Below are 16,855 nucleotides of genomic sequence, written 5' to 3'. Positions count from 1 at the left end.
ACAGGAGGATTCCTTTATGGATAGCAATGTTTTCTGGAAATCACTGCAAATAGATGGATGAGGTTAATGCAATTTATTGTTAAATTAGGGTGTGATTTATAGGGACAGGTTCTGATGGTAATTGGTCATGGCTGCCGAGTGTTGAGGGATTAACTCAGAATTCCTCTGGCATTTTCCTCTCATTGGGCCTATGTGGGAAACATTCCTTGGCATTGCCGTGTTGCTGTTTGGTGTGAGACCAGCAGAAAGAGGGGCCAGAAAGAAACTCAGGAAGACATTTAATAAAATTTTCAACCCAAGGACCACTCCACCTCACTGGGTTGGAGTCATGCAGCAGTTTTTGCAGTGTTGGCAAAACTATTCTGAATACTCATTTTTTAGTCCTCTTTTTGCTGCACTGCTGGGCTGTGCACATGAAAACTCTGTGTCACTCCACTGTGTGTGTGGAAGTGTTTACATTTCCTTGGCAGGAATCCTGCAGAATCTCTTCTGGTGCTCCACAGATCCCATTGTTCTCTGTCCAGAGGGTAAAGATATTGGTCAAACCCATCCCCTGGACCTCATAACAGCAATCTCAGCATCAGCTGAAGCATTTGTTACTAAACTGGGTTCCTTGGGCATCTGGAGAAGTTGTGGTTGGGTTTGCCATTCACATTCTGTGGACATGATTCCTTCGCCCAGGGCTTTTCTCCTGGGAAGCTGAAAGGCAGAGAAGCCTCAGAGAAAAGGAAAACAATTCTTATCTCATTTGCTTCTCCTGTGTTGTGCTCATGTGGAATGTGTTTGGAGATTGTTTACCCACAGGTGATTGTTTCATTGGATTCTGGTGTGAGTTGTTTTCACTCTTTGGCCAATCAGGGCCAAGCTGTGTCAGGACTCTGGAAAGAGTCACCAGTTTTCATTATTATCTTTTTAGCATTCAGTAAGTATCTTTTCTGTATTCTTTAGTATAGTATAGTATTCTTTAATATAATATAGTATAATAAAGTAATAAATTAGCCTTCTGAGAACATGGAGTCAGATTCATCATTCTCTTCCCTGTAGTGGACATGCATTTTCAATAGTTGGGGAATGTGGTGCCTGCCTGATCCTGGAGAGGAAAATCCTGAGCCTTGCCAAGCAAACTAAAGGTATTTTCCCTCATTGCCATTGCATCCCCAGCCTTTCAGGCTTCAGTCATTACAAGCCAGCAGTATCAGGAGACCAGAGCTGCCTTATTGAATTCTCCCTGGACCTTTATTCAGCACACTGACTCCCACAGCTCCCAGAAATACAAACTGAATTTGCACAATGCCATAGATCCCTTTTTTTTTTCCCATAATCACCGGGGCTAAAACTATGGTGAAAAGCTGAGGATTGCTTCTAAACAACTTTGCAGCCTTCCAGAGAGCAGATGTGGCAAATTTAAGATCAAAGATGGCCTCATTCTCCAGCTAGCAAGGCCTTGAAAAACACGGAAATAGCATCCTGCTTTCATGTGGAGGAGAACACTTTGTATTCCTGACAGTGCAAGTGAAATGCTAAAGCAGAGCAGGCAATTATCCTGATACGACAGGGCTGGGAACCAGCATTTAGATGTGCCAGATAATGGGGAGGAGCTCCAGGAACTTTCTCATTCTCCTTTTCATGAGCAGAGAGATTATCACCATTTTTCTTCACAGTACCAAGCAGCAGGGAGGCAAATGCACAGACTGTGGTGCATTTAAAAAGTGATCTGGAAAATAAATCAGAAATCTGAGCCTTGTTCTGTAACAGGGTTTTAATTCTGCAGGACACGGGACTATTCCATTGCTGGCTGCACTTAGAAAAACCAAAATAAACTCAACTCCTGACTGCTGCCGGTTTGTTCATGTACATATTCCACCTACAATGCAGGTCTATGCCAGCCAAAACACATCAACATGTGAATTTACTCTGAACTGGCCTCTTATTAAGCACCCCACTTCTATTAAATCCTGCCAGTTTCCCAAGGGGAACATTTGCTATTCTGTGCCTTTTGCTTTTTAGTAAAAAAGATAAAATTGGAGATCTTTACCACTAGAAAAAAAAGTGCTTTAAGGGGTCATCAAGGGAAATTTTTCATCCCAGAGCCCAGTCACCCTCATCAGCTGAACAAACCCAAGCAGAGCTCTGCTCCAAGGAGTACTGATCGTGCACCTGGCTGGATTTCTGCTTACTCATTTCAGAATGAAGGTAAAGCTTGCCAGATGCTGTCTGTGCCTCTCATGAGGAAGTTGGTACCCAGGGAGAGAGGAAGGAGAGGAGGAAAATCTCTTTGGATTCAGCAGAGTGGGGCTGGCAGAGGGATTTGGGATTATTTTCCCTTCCTTCCTGCTGCAGTTTTTGCCTGGCTCTGAATGCCAGAGAGCTGGAAGCACAGCACTGCTGCTGAAATCCTCCTGTGGCACTGCCAGCCCAGATGCCACTCTGACAGACACCCAGAGCAAATTCCCAGCTGCAGGAACCTTTCCTGGCATGGGGGCTCTGGGTCTGTGTCCTCCCAAGGTCAGGGCACTGCTGCCAGCCCAGGTGCTGTGTCACATTCCAGGCTTGGTCAGGCAGCAAATTCCTTATTTCAACCATAGTTTGCTCATGTTGCATTTGCAGCATAGGAGCAGAGAGGGAGTCTGTGACACACACTCCCTCTTGCTGCAAAACGGAGAAGCCTTTCAAACTGCATTTTGATCACAGCAGGGGAAAGAATTGGAAGAGCTGCTTTAATTTTTAATGGTTTATTAAAGCAAGTCTCCAGGTGAAGAGGATGAGCAGCTTATTAGAAACTGTAAAGTGGAAAAGGTAAGGGACAAAACCAGAATGAATTTTTAAAAATTCGACATTTTTTCTTGGATTATTTTTTCTACCAGGAGGAATTCAAAAAAGAGCAGTATTTTTTCTGAAGTCAGCTTTCAAGAAAGGAGGAGGAGGAAAGCTAGATAAACCCCCTAAATATGATCACATTGAAAGGAAAGCTCATTTCTTGAAAGCTCCTTTCCTATTATTTGCTTGAGTTGTTCCCATTTCCTTTGCTGATCAGCAGCAGTGTCTGACCTCTGGTGTCTAAAATCAGTATCAAACATTACAAAAAAATCAAAGTATCAAGGCATTCCATCCAGGATTCACCTGCTGGGTTACCCTTAGAGATATCAAGCCTGCTGAAGAAATTCTGGGTTGATGTCTTTAACTGAACACCAACAGAGAAGTCACAGGAGGCCCCAGCTGGATTTTCCAGCAGCAGTGGAAAATGCTGCACCATTGATTTTACAATGAAAAGTTTCCTCTCATGTAAAAAAATGAAAAAAAAGAGAAAGGAAATTATGATCACATATGGCCTCATAGCAATAATGATGTGGAGGGCTTGGCAGCCACTTTAAAATACCCCAGATTTCCAGATTTTATTAGAGGAGGGTGGAATATCTTGTTGTCATCATTTTAGCCAGAGAAGGTCTGGGAGCAGAGATAGAAAGTTTCCAGTTCTAAGCTCTGTTAGGATTCCAATTAATTTATTTCACATGCCAAGGAAATGCTTAAACTCACTTCAGGGCAGAATTTTTTAAGTGCACTGGAATAAGTCCTACTGAAAAATCCTCTACAGAATATTTTCTTTAGAAAATGACAGTGGAAATGTCCCTTTCTCTGTGGAATGGGGCACCTGTTTGGTGCACAGTTTGCCAATGTAAATGCTCTTTTCCTCTTTAACTTCCATACCCTTCAGGATGTTTAGATCCAGGATTTTGGGTTTGGTTTATGCTTAACTGCAGGTCTCTGTACATTCCACTCAAAACCTTTCCTGCCCTTAGTAAAAGTTGTGAAGCTGAAGCTGAATATTAAATCACAGTATTTTCTGGAACACCTTTCCATTTAGTTTCCTAGACAAAAGATTTAATGAATGCAACCAGTGAGAGGCATCAGAAAATCTCTGGAAAGTTTCATCAGGCTGTCCCAGGGTGAGTTATTGCTGAGCCACAGGAGGAGTAAAGGTGAGAGATGAGCTTTGCACGGCTCCAAACACAGTCTGAGCAATGTGCTCCCCTCTCCAGGGCCTGTCTGATCCCAGGGATGGAGACAGCAAAAGAGCCACCACCAAGAACTGGGATGAGCAAATGAGGCTGGGCTAGGGGGAAGAAAAGAACACAAAGATGAAGGAGCTGATGGAGGACATAGAGGAGGAGGAGATGAAGGAGAAGAAGGAGAAAGAGGAGGAGGAGGAGGAAGAGGAGGAGGAGAAGGGGAAGGGGAAGAAGGAGAAGGAGAAGGAGAAGGAGAAGGAGAAGGAGAAGGAGAAGGAGAAGGAGAAGGAGAAGGAGAAGGAGAAGGAGAAGGAGAAGGAGAAGGAGAAGGAGAAGGAGAAGGAGAAGGAGAAGGAGAAGGAGAAGGAGAAGGAAGAGAAGGAGGATAAGGAGAAGAAATGTTTGAGGCTTCTGACATGAACCAGATATCCCAGCCTGTCCCCAAGCTCCTGGAGCAGTGTGGGACATTACTCCTGGCTCCTGGTGGATTAAATCCCACTCCCAAGGCTCAGGGCTGAGAGCCTTTGTGTTCAGAGAAAATTCAGGTTTGCTATGCTGGGATCTACTTGACAAAAAGTAACTTGAAAATGCAGCATGTGTTTTACAGTTCTCTTACATTTTATATTTTATATCTTTTCTCATGGAAATAAATCCATCTACTTCCAAGCACTAGGTGTCCCAAGAGTATCTGAGTCAGGACCTGGTTGCTCCGAAGTAACTTTTAAAGGACTTTAGGCTGATATCAGAATGTTCAGTGTTTGAAACACAAAAGTCTAGAGCTGAGCAATTTTCATTTACTGCATCCTCTGGATATAGCTACAGCTGGAACCAGGTGACCTTACAATGTATGGAAATTTTAGTATGAGTCCCTTAATATTTCATTGGAAAAAAATTACTAACTTTATTCACATAATTTTTTACTGGGGAAAAAAGCACAGAATTCATCACGTCAGTTAATTTACTGAACCTGCTCTCTTGTCACTTTTGTAAGTCTTATTACAAATAAAAAATTGGCATGTATATTCATATATTCATGAGTGACCAATAAAGTGAATGTACAAGAAAGGAAAATCCATTGACTAATTTCCTTGAAAACATATTGTATAACTCACATGAGAATTTAAAAATTAAACATTATTCAAGTAACCTCATTGAGAGGACTGTGGGCATTTTTATTGGTACCATAAAAAGTCTTGATCCAGTTTTTCAAAAGCATTTAGGGGATCAAAAACTACATTTGTACATCTCATTGTATTTTCAAGGCATTAAAACAGGTTAGGGACAAAACCTCCCCTGAATTTGGAATTTTAGTGCTCCAGAAATAGATCAGAGCATGGCATCCTACTGAGGCAATCTGAAGTGATTATAACAGTTACAGTTACAATAAAGTGATTATGGAATCTCATGTGTCAGTGTCTGTGTATGATTAAAAGTTTCTTAAACTTTCAGCATTAGGAATTGAATTTTCCATGCTTTGGTCTAGGAAAAAATGGTAAGCCATTTTTGTTCTTTATTTTGCTTTTGAGGGAAGAGGTATTTGGAGGATTTATATATATATGTATATACAGGTGTGTGTGTGTGTGTGTGTATATATATATATATAAAAAAAAAAAAATATATATATCTGTATATATAGTGAAAAAATATTCGTAGTGGGATCTAAGTAATGAAAGACAGTTCCAGAACAGTCTCTCCTCCTTTCCCCATTTTCATAGAATATCAGAATGGTTTGGAAAGGACCTTAAAGCTCATCCAGTGCCACCCCTGCCATGGCAGGGACACCTCCCACTGTCCCAGGCTGCTCCAGCCCCAGTGTCCAACCTGGCCTTGGGCACTGCCAGGGATCCAGGGGTGGAATTCCATCCCAGCCCTGCCCACCCTGCCAGGGAACAATTCCTCATTGCCAAGATCCCATCTAATACTACTCTCTGTTAGTCTGAAGCCATTCCCCATTGTCCTGTCACTCCAGTTCCTTGTGAATATTCTGTTTCCATCTTTCTTCTCAGCTCCTCCAGGCCCTGCAAGGCCACCCTGAGCTCAGCCCAAAGCTTCTCCTGTGCAGGTGAGCAATGCCAGCTGTGCCAGCCTTTCCTGCCAGCAGAGCTGCTCCATCCCTCTGCCCATCCTGGAGCCTCCTCTGGGCTCTGCAGCAGCTCCAGCTCCTCCCTGGCTGGGCCCAGGGCTGAGTTCTCAATCTCTGCATGCCTGAGACACGTTTTTACATAAAATATGTGCCTGAGACAAACAGACATTTCCTGAAGTGGGAATGGAAGGTGCTTTCACTCCTTACCATCCTCCTTAGTGCGGGTGAAAATCTGCTCGCTCCTCACTCCATCCCCAGCCCGGGTGAAAGCCAACACCTGGATGCTGTAGTTGGTGTATTTTTCCAGCCCATCCAGCTCCAGGGATGGCTGGGTAGTAGTGACATTCTTTATCTCTCCCAGCTCTATAAAATAAAATGAAATAAAAAGGAAGTGGAGTTATTGCCAAGATCACTCTTCTTCCAGATGTTGATACCTGCTGTGGAAATCTTGGGTGTCCCAGACAAGGAATGCTTCATAATTGCAGAACAGCAATGAATTTTAATGAATTACAATTAATTCACTTAAGTCCTGACCTCTTACCACTTGAAGCAGACCCCATTTTTCATTTCAAACTCTTTTTTTTGTCGCAATTAAAAAAAAAATATATGATGAAGAGAATTGAAGAAATTCTACAAGTAATGAGATTTTTCATAAAGAACAGATAACAAGAAGAGATTATTGTGAAACATCCCCTAAAGAAAAAAAATGAGAACATTGGTTATCTTTATAAAGATTTTCTGGTTATGAGAAAGACCATTTATCATAAGGAAAATGAAGAAAATGTCCCCTTTATTTTAAAATATGCAGCAAGTGGTGCTGCAAAGCACTTGATAGCAGCAATAGTGGCTTACAATAGATTTAAACACAGTAAAATCAGATTTACTTGCAGAAAGATGATGCACTTCATATTAATCTTTTTTTTTTTTGAAGCAAGCTAAGAAGTACAACCCATATGGCAAAAAGAAAAAAAAAAAAAAGCTTTACACATATTTAGGACAGCAAATAAAGTTGAATAAATCAAGAAAATCCAGTTTTAAGCATGGCATGAACATCATCTTTTTCATCATGTTGTGAGACATCACATAGGAGCTTAGATGTGATAATATCCACACAGGATCTGATCCAAAACTACAGGCATCACTGTAAACATTTAATTTTATGCCCTACATGTTTACATTTTTTCTGTATGCTTCTCATACATTTTTAATCTGTATTTTTAAAGCATTTGGTTGATTTCCAAATATTTTTGAGGCTACCATAACCAGCAGGGACAATGGGCCTCTGAGTCCTATTTCCACTCTAAATTCCCCTTTCCACACTAAGAGAGGCCAGGATTGGCACAATTGCAGGTTAGAGTGAACTGTGGTTCTGCTGATGAATGGAAAGAAGGGAGGCAGCTGTGAAAAATCCACAGGGCAAGTAGGAATAAAGTCATGTGCATCTCAAACCTACTAATTTGTTTAATTTACAAAAAAGGGCCATACATGGAATTATCATCACGCAATATAGTGCAGATTAGGAAAGCATCACAATTCTCCTTTGATTCTTTCACTCAGTCTCTGCTCTGGAGCCTATTTCCCCAAGAATTATGCTAAGAGTACAAAAACACAATAGGAAAAGCTGCCATGGAAATAACAAGCTTTTCCTAGAGACATTTCCTTCTTTTGCTCTCAGAAAAAAAAATTTCTATCTTTTTTCCTCAGGAGAGGAAATGCATCCTATGAAAAAATAAGTGATAGTATATCGACTAGGCAAAGAGATAACCAACCAAATTATAGTGAAAATCAGGTTTGGGCTGGTTTGTTCTAGATCCATGTCACCATTCTTAAAAAAAAACCCACAAAAGTCCATTAAAAAAACCTCAGAAGTCCATTCTGGACTCTGTACCTGAGGTGAAATTTCCTCAAGCTGTGTTGGGCACCATGACAGTTTTGCAAACCCATGGTGGGAGCCTTCCCTGAGGTTCCTCCAGGCAGCTTTACTGTTCTGTTCAGCCTCTAGGAAAACCTGCTCCCTCACAGGTAGACAAAGTTTTCTCTAAACCAAGAAGAAACGAGAGTAAAATGCCTTCACACCAGAGAGAAAATGATATAAAGGCTACATACAGCTTTTTGCTTGGTAATAGGTTGGTGTTTCTCACCTCCATCCAAGAGGTTGGCCCAGTAGATAACCCTGAATCCCTGCAGGATCCCATTCAGGGTTTCCTTTGCCAGTGTTGACCAGGAAATGGAGATGGTTTCTGGGGACGTGGCAGTGGCTTGCACGTTCCCTGGAGGGCAACTGGGCACTGCAATAAGAGATTCAACATTTTAACACAATGAAAGCAACTCAATATTCATATTTTAGCTAACCTTTATTTTCCCCTCCATCCCACCACACAATATTTAATTACCATTACACATTTTAACAATGCAAATCCTTTATTCTTGCTGCATCCACATGTTTCTGCAAGTGCAGTGGTTTTCCCTGGAATGACTTTTGATGTATTGTTTCCCTACTTGCTGACTTGTCTTTTAATTGGCTTTTTGTTGCTTCGTTTGAAATATAATTGTGTTCTGACACTGCAATGTGTAGAACATTCTGTAAGCAATTTAAGTATATTTTTAAAGTTTGCAGCCAAATTTGCATTTTTTGGACAATTCTGATGTCCCTTTAATTTGGTGGAGGGAGAAAAAAATGGGCAAATCTTAAAAAAAAAATAGGAAAAAATGGTCATAATATATTTTTGCTGATATTTTAAAAAAGTGGGAAAAATCAAATCTAGGCATTTTCTGTTGGCCATTTAGTGTCAAATCAATACAGCAGTACTAGTAACTGGCATTGCTTTTAAAGCTTGTGGCATCTTTAATTCTAAGAGGGACCCAAAATTGAGTGACAACCAAAAAAATTTCCAAGAAAAGCAAGCATGCTGGATTCTGAAGGAAAAAAAAAATCCCTTTTATTATAGTATAAAATATATATCTGTGTGAGCATGCTGCCTTTTGAGGTCTTGCAACAAGCTGAGCCTAGAAACATTTAGAGTAAAAAAAGCTATCAGTCTTTCATGAATAGCCTGCCTCAAAATGTGTGGCTCTTGAGGATTTTAGATGTGTGAGATTCTATTTTGTTGATGTAGAAGTCAGATTCCAAGCTGGCACTGGTTTCAGGACACTGTTGTTGATTTACAGTAGGTGAAAATCTGTCTTGCATGGTCTTTAGGATTATTATTTGTGTTTATACTCCTCTAAAATACCGAACTCTTTGTTTTGGATATGGGATCATTCTCTTTTTCCACTAGAGGACTCCCTCTCATTGTTTGAGAAGTACTTTTTATGCAGTTAGGAAAAAAAAAATCTATATTGTTCCTTGGATTAGAGAGGGTGAATTTTGCCTAAAACAGCAATGATTTTTCTGTCACTGGAGATCCTTGAAAAAACACACATCTCTCTTAAGATATAAGACAGTGCAGTACAAGAGCTCTGGTTACACAGCAGATTCATTTGGAAACAGCAGTAATCCAACAAAAAATACAATATTGCTTCACCTTTCAGTTTCACTTCTCAAAACTATGATGAGATCACTCTGGAGTAACAACGAGATCACAACAATTGCAAATATGTCAACACCAGAGCATTTGGGTTCTTAGTGAAACTTTTGGTCTCAGTTAACATCATTCACAGAAGGATTTATCACATTAGTAGAGTTATTTTTATTTACCTGGTAAAATAAATTCACCCTTGCAATGAAAATCAGACAAGCTCATTGAGCAAGCACCTGTCTACCTAGACTGGTCTTTTATCATCCCTACTTTCATCAGCACTAATCAAACAAGAAATGCAACAAGATAAAAAGATTAATAAATAAGAAAATGAGAATAAGAATAAAAAAGAGAAAATAAAAGAATAAAATTAAGAAAAAGAAGAATAAAATTAACAATAAGTCCCATGAGAGTTGTTTGCCAAGGACCCACCGTCCTCAAGAGTTGTGGTGATGATTTCCTGAGAAGAAGGTCCGATCCCAGCCCGGTTACAGGCCTGCACCACCATGCCATACTGGGTGAATTTTTTCAGGTTATTCAGGGTATAAACCTCACTGTCCCCCGTGGTGTCAATGCTGATGATGTTGAACTGGAAATTTCCCCCCGCGCTGTACTCCCGATATCCGATCTGGTACCCACGGATGATTCCATTCTGCAAGTGCTTCTTTGGAGCCTGAACAGAAAATGGAAAGTTACGCATAAAGTGCACACACCCAAAGTCAAGCTGGTTCCCCTAAAATTATTGGAAAAAAAAAAGAAGTTTAATTTTAATTTTTTTCCTACTGAATGCAAGTCAATTTGTAAGCAACAATTCAGAACTAGGTCCTACACCACCATGCCATACTGGGTGAATTTTTTCAGGTTAGTGAGGTTTATACTCTGAATGTCTCCTGTGGTGTCAATGTTGATGATGTTGAGCTAACTGGAAATTTCCCCCCATGCTGTACTCTCAATATCCTATCTGGTACCCACAGATGATTCCATTCTGCAAGTGCTTCTTTGGAGCCTGAACAGAAAATGGAAAGTTATACATGAAGTGCACATATACAAAGTCAAGTTTCCCTTAAACTCACTGAAAAAAAGTTTAACTTTTTTTTTCCCTACTGAATGCAAGTCAATTTGTAGGCAACAATTCAGAACTATGTCCTACACCACCATGCCATACTGGGTGAATTTTTTCAGGTTATTCAGGGTATAAACGTCACTGTCCCCTGTGGTGTCAGTGCTGATGATGTTGAACTGGAAATTTCCCCCTGCACTGTACTCCTGATAAGCACCTATCTGGTACCCACAGATGATTCCATTCTGCAAGTGCTTCTTTGGAGCCTGAGCAGAAAAGGGAAAGTTACACATTAAATGTACATATCCAAAGTCAAGTTGTTTCTCCTAAAATCATTAAACAAAAAGTTTAATTGTTTTTTTTTTCCTACTGAATGCAAGTCTACTTGTAGGCAACAATTCAGAAATATGTCCTGCACCACCATGCCATATTGGGTAAATTTTTTCAGGTTATTCATATGAAACAGCAACTTTTTTCAATCCTATAAATTTCAGGTGTGTCTTTTTCAAACCTGTGCTGAAAGACCTTAAAATGGTTCATGCACAGAAAAATCCAATACAGAGACACTTTTGAATGTGACTTTAGGATGTTTTGTTCTCTTTTCAGGTGAACCTATCCAAGCTGATTTGATAAGGGTATATTTGCATTCCAGGCCACCATTCACTACTAATTGTTTTTTCCAGCAGCTCCCACCATTCACTGGACCTTTAGGAAGGAATTTATTGATCTGTGCAAGGCAGTCACAGGAGTTTATCCAGTCCCATGCATTAGGAAGATTTTATTCTGTGCTTTGAAATATGCTTCTGTTCATTCAATGTGTAGTGTGGAAAGATGATTAGATAATGAGTGCTGAAGGCAACAATGATTTGGGAAGCAGGGATTTGCATACTGAATAGCTGCAATGTATCTGGCATTCAGGGACATGGACAGCACAAAATGGTTGGCCATAATTATGTGCCACGTTTCTCAGTGCAAGGTTCCCTGCTCCTGACTACTGGAAATCATTTGTATGCTCTGCAATATAAAATGTGACCTAGTGCAAAGCAGAAATTTTCAGCTCAGGGAAAAAGCCTGTCATTGACAGCAATACCCACAAAAAATTATATTTAAATAGTAATGGACTAATTTCCATAAACGATGATGTTCCTGCCTGATCTTCTATCTATACAAGGCATAATCAGTATATATATTTTAAGTATATATATTTTATTATATGTATTTTTATATGCATTTTAAGGCAGTTTTTAATCCAGGAGCAAAAATCTCTTTGCAATCGTCCAAACCTCTTTCAAGCTCCCAACAGACGCCCTCAAGCTCATCAGTCCCACTGGCCCACAAAAAAGGTCTTTGTGATGCAGTTTATCAGCAACAGGTGGGAGTGGCAGAAGCAGCAACTTCTGTTGTTTCTACATCCCATTAAATCTCCTGAGGAACAGATTCTCAAGAAAAACACTCATTTCTGCCACAGGATCTGCCTGTTTTGGGGAGTTTATACTCCACTGAAGGTAATAAAACCAGGGTGAGGTTTGCCTTTCATCCACTACCATCAAAACCCTTGCTCTGCAACCCCCTCTCAAATTTAAAATGTGTGTCACTGTATGCAACTGACTGACTGAATAATCTCTTCATACGTTTTTTTTCTACCTCTTGCCTGAGAAACAGACTCCGAACTTGAAGTGATTATATAATTTCAATTCCCACTGTATCACTTTAATCAGATGTTGATCAAATCAGCAGATTCAGATCTTGAGAACCCTGTAAGTCACACGTCAGGGATAAGGATTGTGTTTTGGTAATCTAAGAGTATAAAGTGTGTCCTGTTTGAATATTTCTCTGGGTTTTTTGGTCAAAAACTCCCCAAATGCTTTAGAAACATACCTGTCATTTTATTATCAGAGCCCTTTGTAAGTGTGTTACATATTCTGGATAATTCCATGGCTTTGTGATATTTGAGTGTTTGCAGAAGGAGGAACCTTTAAGCTGCGGTAGGGAACTAAGGTCAGATTTTTGTTGTTTGAGTTCAGATAAATTCATAGAATCACTGAATGGTTTGGGTTAGAAGGGACCCCAAAGCCCATCCAGAGCCACCCCTGCCATGGCAGGGACACCTCCCACTGTCCTAGGGTGCTCTAACCCCAATGTCCAACCTGGCCTTGGGTAGAAAATTGAGTGAAACAACTTAGTGTTCTTGGGGAAAAATATTGTGAACCTTGTTCTATGTCAGTAGCCATAGAACATTATGAAAAAGTAAGTTTCAGTCCATACACTTTCTGCTTTTCTCACAGAATTCAATACTTTAAAACAGGGTATCAACGACTTTTGTAAAGTATGACATTCTGTAGTTTTGTGTGTGTGTAAATAGGAATAAAGAGGAAAAGGAATACTCTCCATGTCTAAATTTACCTAATGTAAAGTACTGCATGAAAAAATGAATATTTTCATGCTCTTTTCTAAATGAGTATTCCTGTTTAATTCCCATCATCTCTGCACCAGTTAAAACTATCAAAAAGTGCTGAGTTTTATTTACCAGCTCAGTCTGAAACCCGAAGTCTTATGTGGACACAGAGATATTGGATTAAACAAATCACAGTCCAACACAACTTTGCTTAACTGGGATTTTCTAAGAGTGGACAAAGACAAAACTTTAAATGAAGATTTACAGCTGCAGCAAGCTGCAGAAATGGGATTTCATACAAGATGAAAGATAATCAATGTGGTACTCCCTGCTCCTTTTGCTGTTATTGACACTGTGTTTTAATAAAGTTTGCCAGCTTTAAATATAACCATGGTTTGCACCACAAGCCTGTTTGTTCAATGTCATCACAGCCTTTCATGGCTAAAGCTCCACGTGCCTCCAAAATAAAAACTACCAAGGTCAGGCTCTTTTCTTCTCTTTTGGCTTCCATGACAACATAGGATTGATTTCTTCTTTATTCTTAATTACATTTTATGAGACATTCAATCAGTGCCTTCTGCACAACACTGTAGGGACCTACCCAAAAGTTAGGATTCAGCATGGAACCAAACTGGATTATGTCTGTGGGACCATCTTAAAGCTCCTTTTTGAGTAATGAACCAAAACTGCTCTGACCTGGAGAAAACTGCAGTAAGTCAAGGGAAGTAAAGTGGCTTGCTCCTGGTTTGGGACTTCTCAGTAGGGAAGATTTTTAAATCAGCTTAGAAGCTGTCAGTCAGGAAATAACTCTTCAAGTAAAGGTAGGACTACACAAGCTCTAACCCTGCACAGTGACTTCACCTTAAACTCATCTCAAATTGTGAAAATCCATCTCTCCCTTCAGCTCATGAGACCAGGCTAATGAAGTATGAACTAAATATATAATTCATTTCTTGAATATTTGTGAATGTTTGTTATATTACATACTGAACTTTGCTTGACAAGAATTCTCAAACCGAAGTCCAAACACAATCTTGAGAACACAACCCCAGCACCTCATTTGATATCCTCCAACATCAGACAACATCCAGAGCCCAGGACACATTCAGTTGTACTTGAAGTGTCCTTGAAGTACAGATTAAACTATATTTTAGGGAGTTATTGAAATGTAGGGGTGGGAATTCTGTTTGTCCTGTAGCTGCCTGTTCAAATCTATCAAATTTAATGGCAGAACTTCACAAACAGCAGCTATGAATTCCAGCAATGGGCCAGTGGTGCCCATCTTCTCTTGCTACTTTTAAAAACATTCCCCAAAGTGAACTTCTTAAAAAAGCAAACAAAGCCTTTCAATTCAGGCAGAGAAGCTTGAAGATTATAGTTGATTTGATCAGACAGTCACAGTTAAGTGGTTTTAAAAAGGAAAAAAAAACTATTAAGAATTTATTTTAGTTGTTGAGAATCACTGTGCACCCCTGCACGGCTTCAAAAACTACTTTGTTTGCTCTACTGACTTTGTGTTGGATTTAAATTCATGTCTTTAAGTTCATTCCTGTGAACTTTTGGTTTTGGAAACCATTTGGTTTATACTGATATAAATTTAAGATGTGGACAAGATCCAAGCATCAGCATTGCAGATTCAGAAGAGGTTCTGAACCTGCCTTTTAACTAACAGGCTTAAACCTACAACATATTCATTCTTGTGCAATAAATAACCAATCACTCATAGTTATTTGGTTAATAAGCAGAACCTCACTGGTCCTGACTTTCTGAGTAATCCATATATTAGGACAAAAGCCACATCACCCACATTTGCAGGAGTAATTAACATCAATATAGAAATTAATCATTATTATTGTGCCATTTCAGCTCTTAACATTACATATTTAAGAAATGTGAATATATGGAATTATTAACACAATATACAAGCAGTATATATAATAAAACCATTTAAAACATGGTTTAAGTATCTCTGATATCATACCAAAGCATTTAAAACTTTCTGTTATTGTCAAAATACTGGGAAAAACCTAGAAAAATTGGGTCACACAACATGCCACATTTTTTAATTATACCAGCTGATGATATTTTTATATTTATTACTCTTCATCAGTTATCATAGACTATACTAAGACTCTGTGCAGCAAAAATCTGTCCCAAATCTATTGCAATGGGAAGAAGTTCCACTGGTTCCAATGGTTTCTGGGGAAGTTTTACCCAGAACTACAGTGAAATTTTGTGAGTGTTTATTTCCTGAACATGTGCCCTTATCTCTGAAATCAGAAAAAAGAAGGAAATGCAAGCAGTTGCTACTTTTACTCTCCGATAGAAGGCTTTCTTTGCATGATGCTCCCTTCAAATTGTGGCAAATATTTTAAGATATGTTGGCAAAGGCATCTGTAATGTCTCTCCTGAATAAAACAACCAAGGCACAGTTGTTATAAAATTCCCCTAAAAGCATCCAAATACTGATAGAGCCTATCTGATCCACGGATGTGTGAGTATTTACCTTCCAGGTGACTCTGATGCTCTGGGAAGATATAGGCTCAAGCTGCACATCCTGAGGTGGACCATCAGGGGCTGGAAAGAGAAGGAAAATGCATCAAAGGTGGCCCTCACAGCACAAGGAATTCAGCATTTCACATTAAATGTCACCACCTTTACACCCCAGCATCACAGAGGTTGGAAAACTTTGCCAAACAAAAGCAGGGCCAGGAATCTTCTGCGTTCAGGTGTCATCTCTGGCCAACAGCAAAATGCACCATGTGCAAAAACATACCAAGCTGGTAAATTAAATGAACAGAATAAAATGAATAATAGTGGTTTCCTTGGCTAGAGATACTCTCACAGCAATGTTTCTGCATATCTGGAGATAGGCAAGGGGAATTCTCAGCAGTCACAACCCTGTGGGTGATGGAAAAGCAGCTGAGTTCATTTAAAGCAGGTGAGCCAGAAGCTCCTAATCCAGACAGAAAAGCAGCACAACCCATTTAAAGCAAGTGAGCCAGGAGTTCCTAATCCTGCTTTCAACTTGTTGCAAATTTTGCAGTGGGATCCCCTTTGTTCATTGGAAACTGAGCGCATTCAGACCAGTATCAGATATTTTATGCAAAATCCTTCACATTTTACACTCTTCCCCCTCCCCAGTAAGAGTTCAAACCTGTAAATCTGACAAAAAAAACTTCTAGGTGGGAAAACCTTCTTTCAACTCTTGCCTGAGCCAGGGAAACTTTCATGGACCATCAACACGGTTCTAAAGGTGTGCAGGAGGCTTTAAATGTGAATGAAAAAAGAAGGAACCTCCCTGTCAGCTGGGCAGCTACAAAGCAGATCAGGATCAGCTGGGACTGAACAGAGAGATGTGCAGTAAATTGCTTGCTCAGTGAGGTAAATCACTGCAAAGGAAAGATCTGAGGAGAGGGATGGAGCCACCTCGAGCTGCTGCAGAGGGTTCCCTTGATGCAGAATACAGCCTCAGTAAAAGGTATTAAATTCAGTTTAATAGCAGGACAAAGGAAGGAAAGCAATGAAAAGGGTGAGATGGGGCTGTTAGAGGTGGAGCAGCAATAAGTGACAACTGTGGTGAAAGGAACCAGAACATTTTGCTTTAACTGATGGAAGCAGAGACACAGAATACAGCCTGTAATGTTTAGGTTATTAAATATGTCCTATTCTCTGCCATTCCTGACTGTCCTTCATATGGGAAATTTCCAAAGCTTGAAAGAACTTTATTTCCATTCTTCTTGCATTAATACAAAGGAAGAAGAGGAAAAAGTCCACTGGCAAAAATGAGAT

General features: G+C 39.8%; 1 protein-coding gene across 2 annotated transcripts in view; it reads right to left on the bottom strand.

The window, feature by feature from the left end:
• Positions 1-16,855, bottom strand: part of DSCAM (DS cell adhesion molecule) — a 404,264-nt gene that overhangs the window by 84,307 nt on the left and 303,102 nt on the right. For both annotated transcript variants that reach the window (XM_059493997.1, XM_059493996.1), the window contains exons 15-18: positions 15,570-15,640; positions 10,041-10,281; positions 8,232-8,378; positions 6,298-6,453 (exon numbers count right to left, since the gene is read on the bottom strand). In XM_059493997.1, the coding sequence (XP_059349980.1) occupies positions 6,298-6,453; positions 8,232-8,378; positions 10,041-10,281; positions 15,570-15,640 (615 nt within the window). The remainder of the gene's footprint in view (positions 1-6,297; positions 6,454-8,231; positions 8,379-10,040; positions 10,282-15,569; positions 15,641-16,855) is intronic.

Source organism: Ammospiza nelsoni, chromosome 2 (assembly GCF_027579445.1).
Source record: "Ammospiza nelsoni isolate bAmmNel1 chromosome 2, bAmmNel1.pri, whole genome shotgun sequence".
NCBI classification, from domain to species: Eukaryota; Metazoa; Chordata; class Aves; order Passeriformes; family Passerellidae; genus Ammospiza; species Ammospiza nelsoni.
The sequence above is the reverse complement of the archived record's forward strand: the minus strand, read 5'-3'. Positions and strand labels throughout refer to the sequence as shown.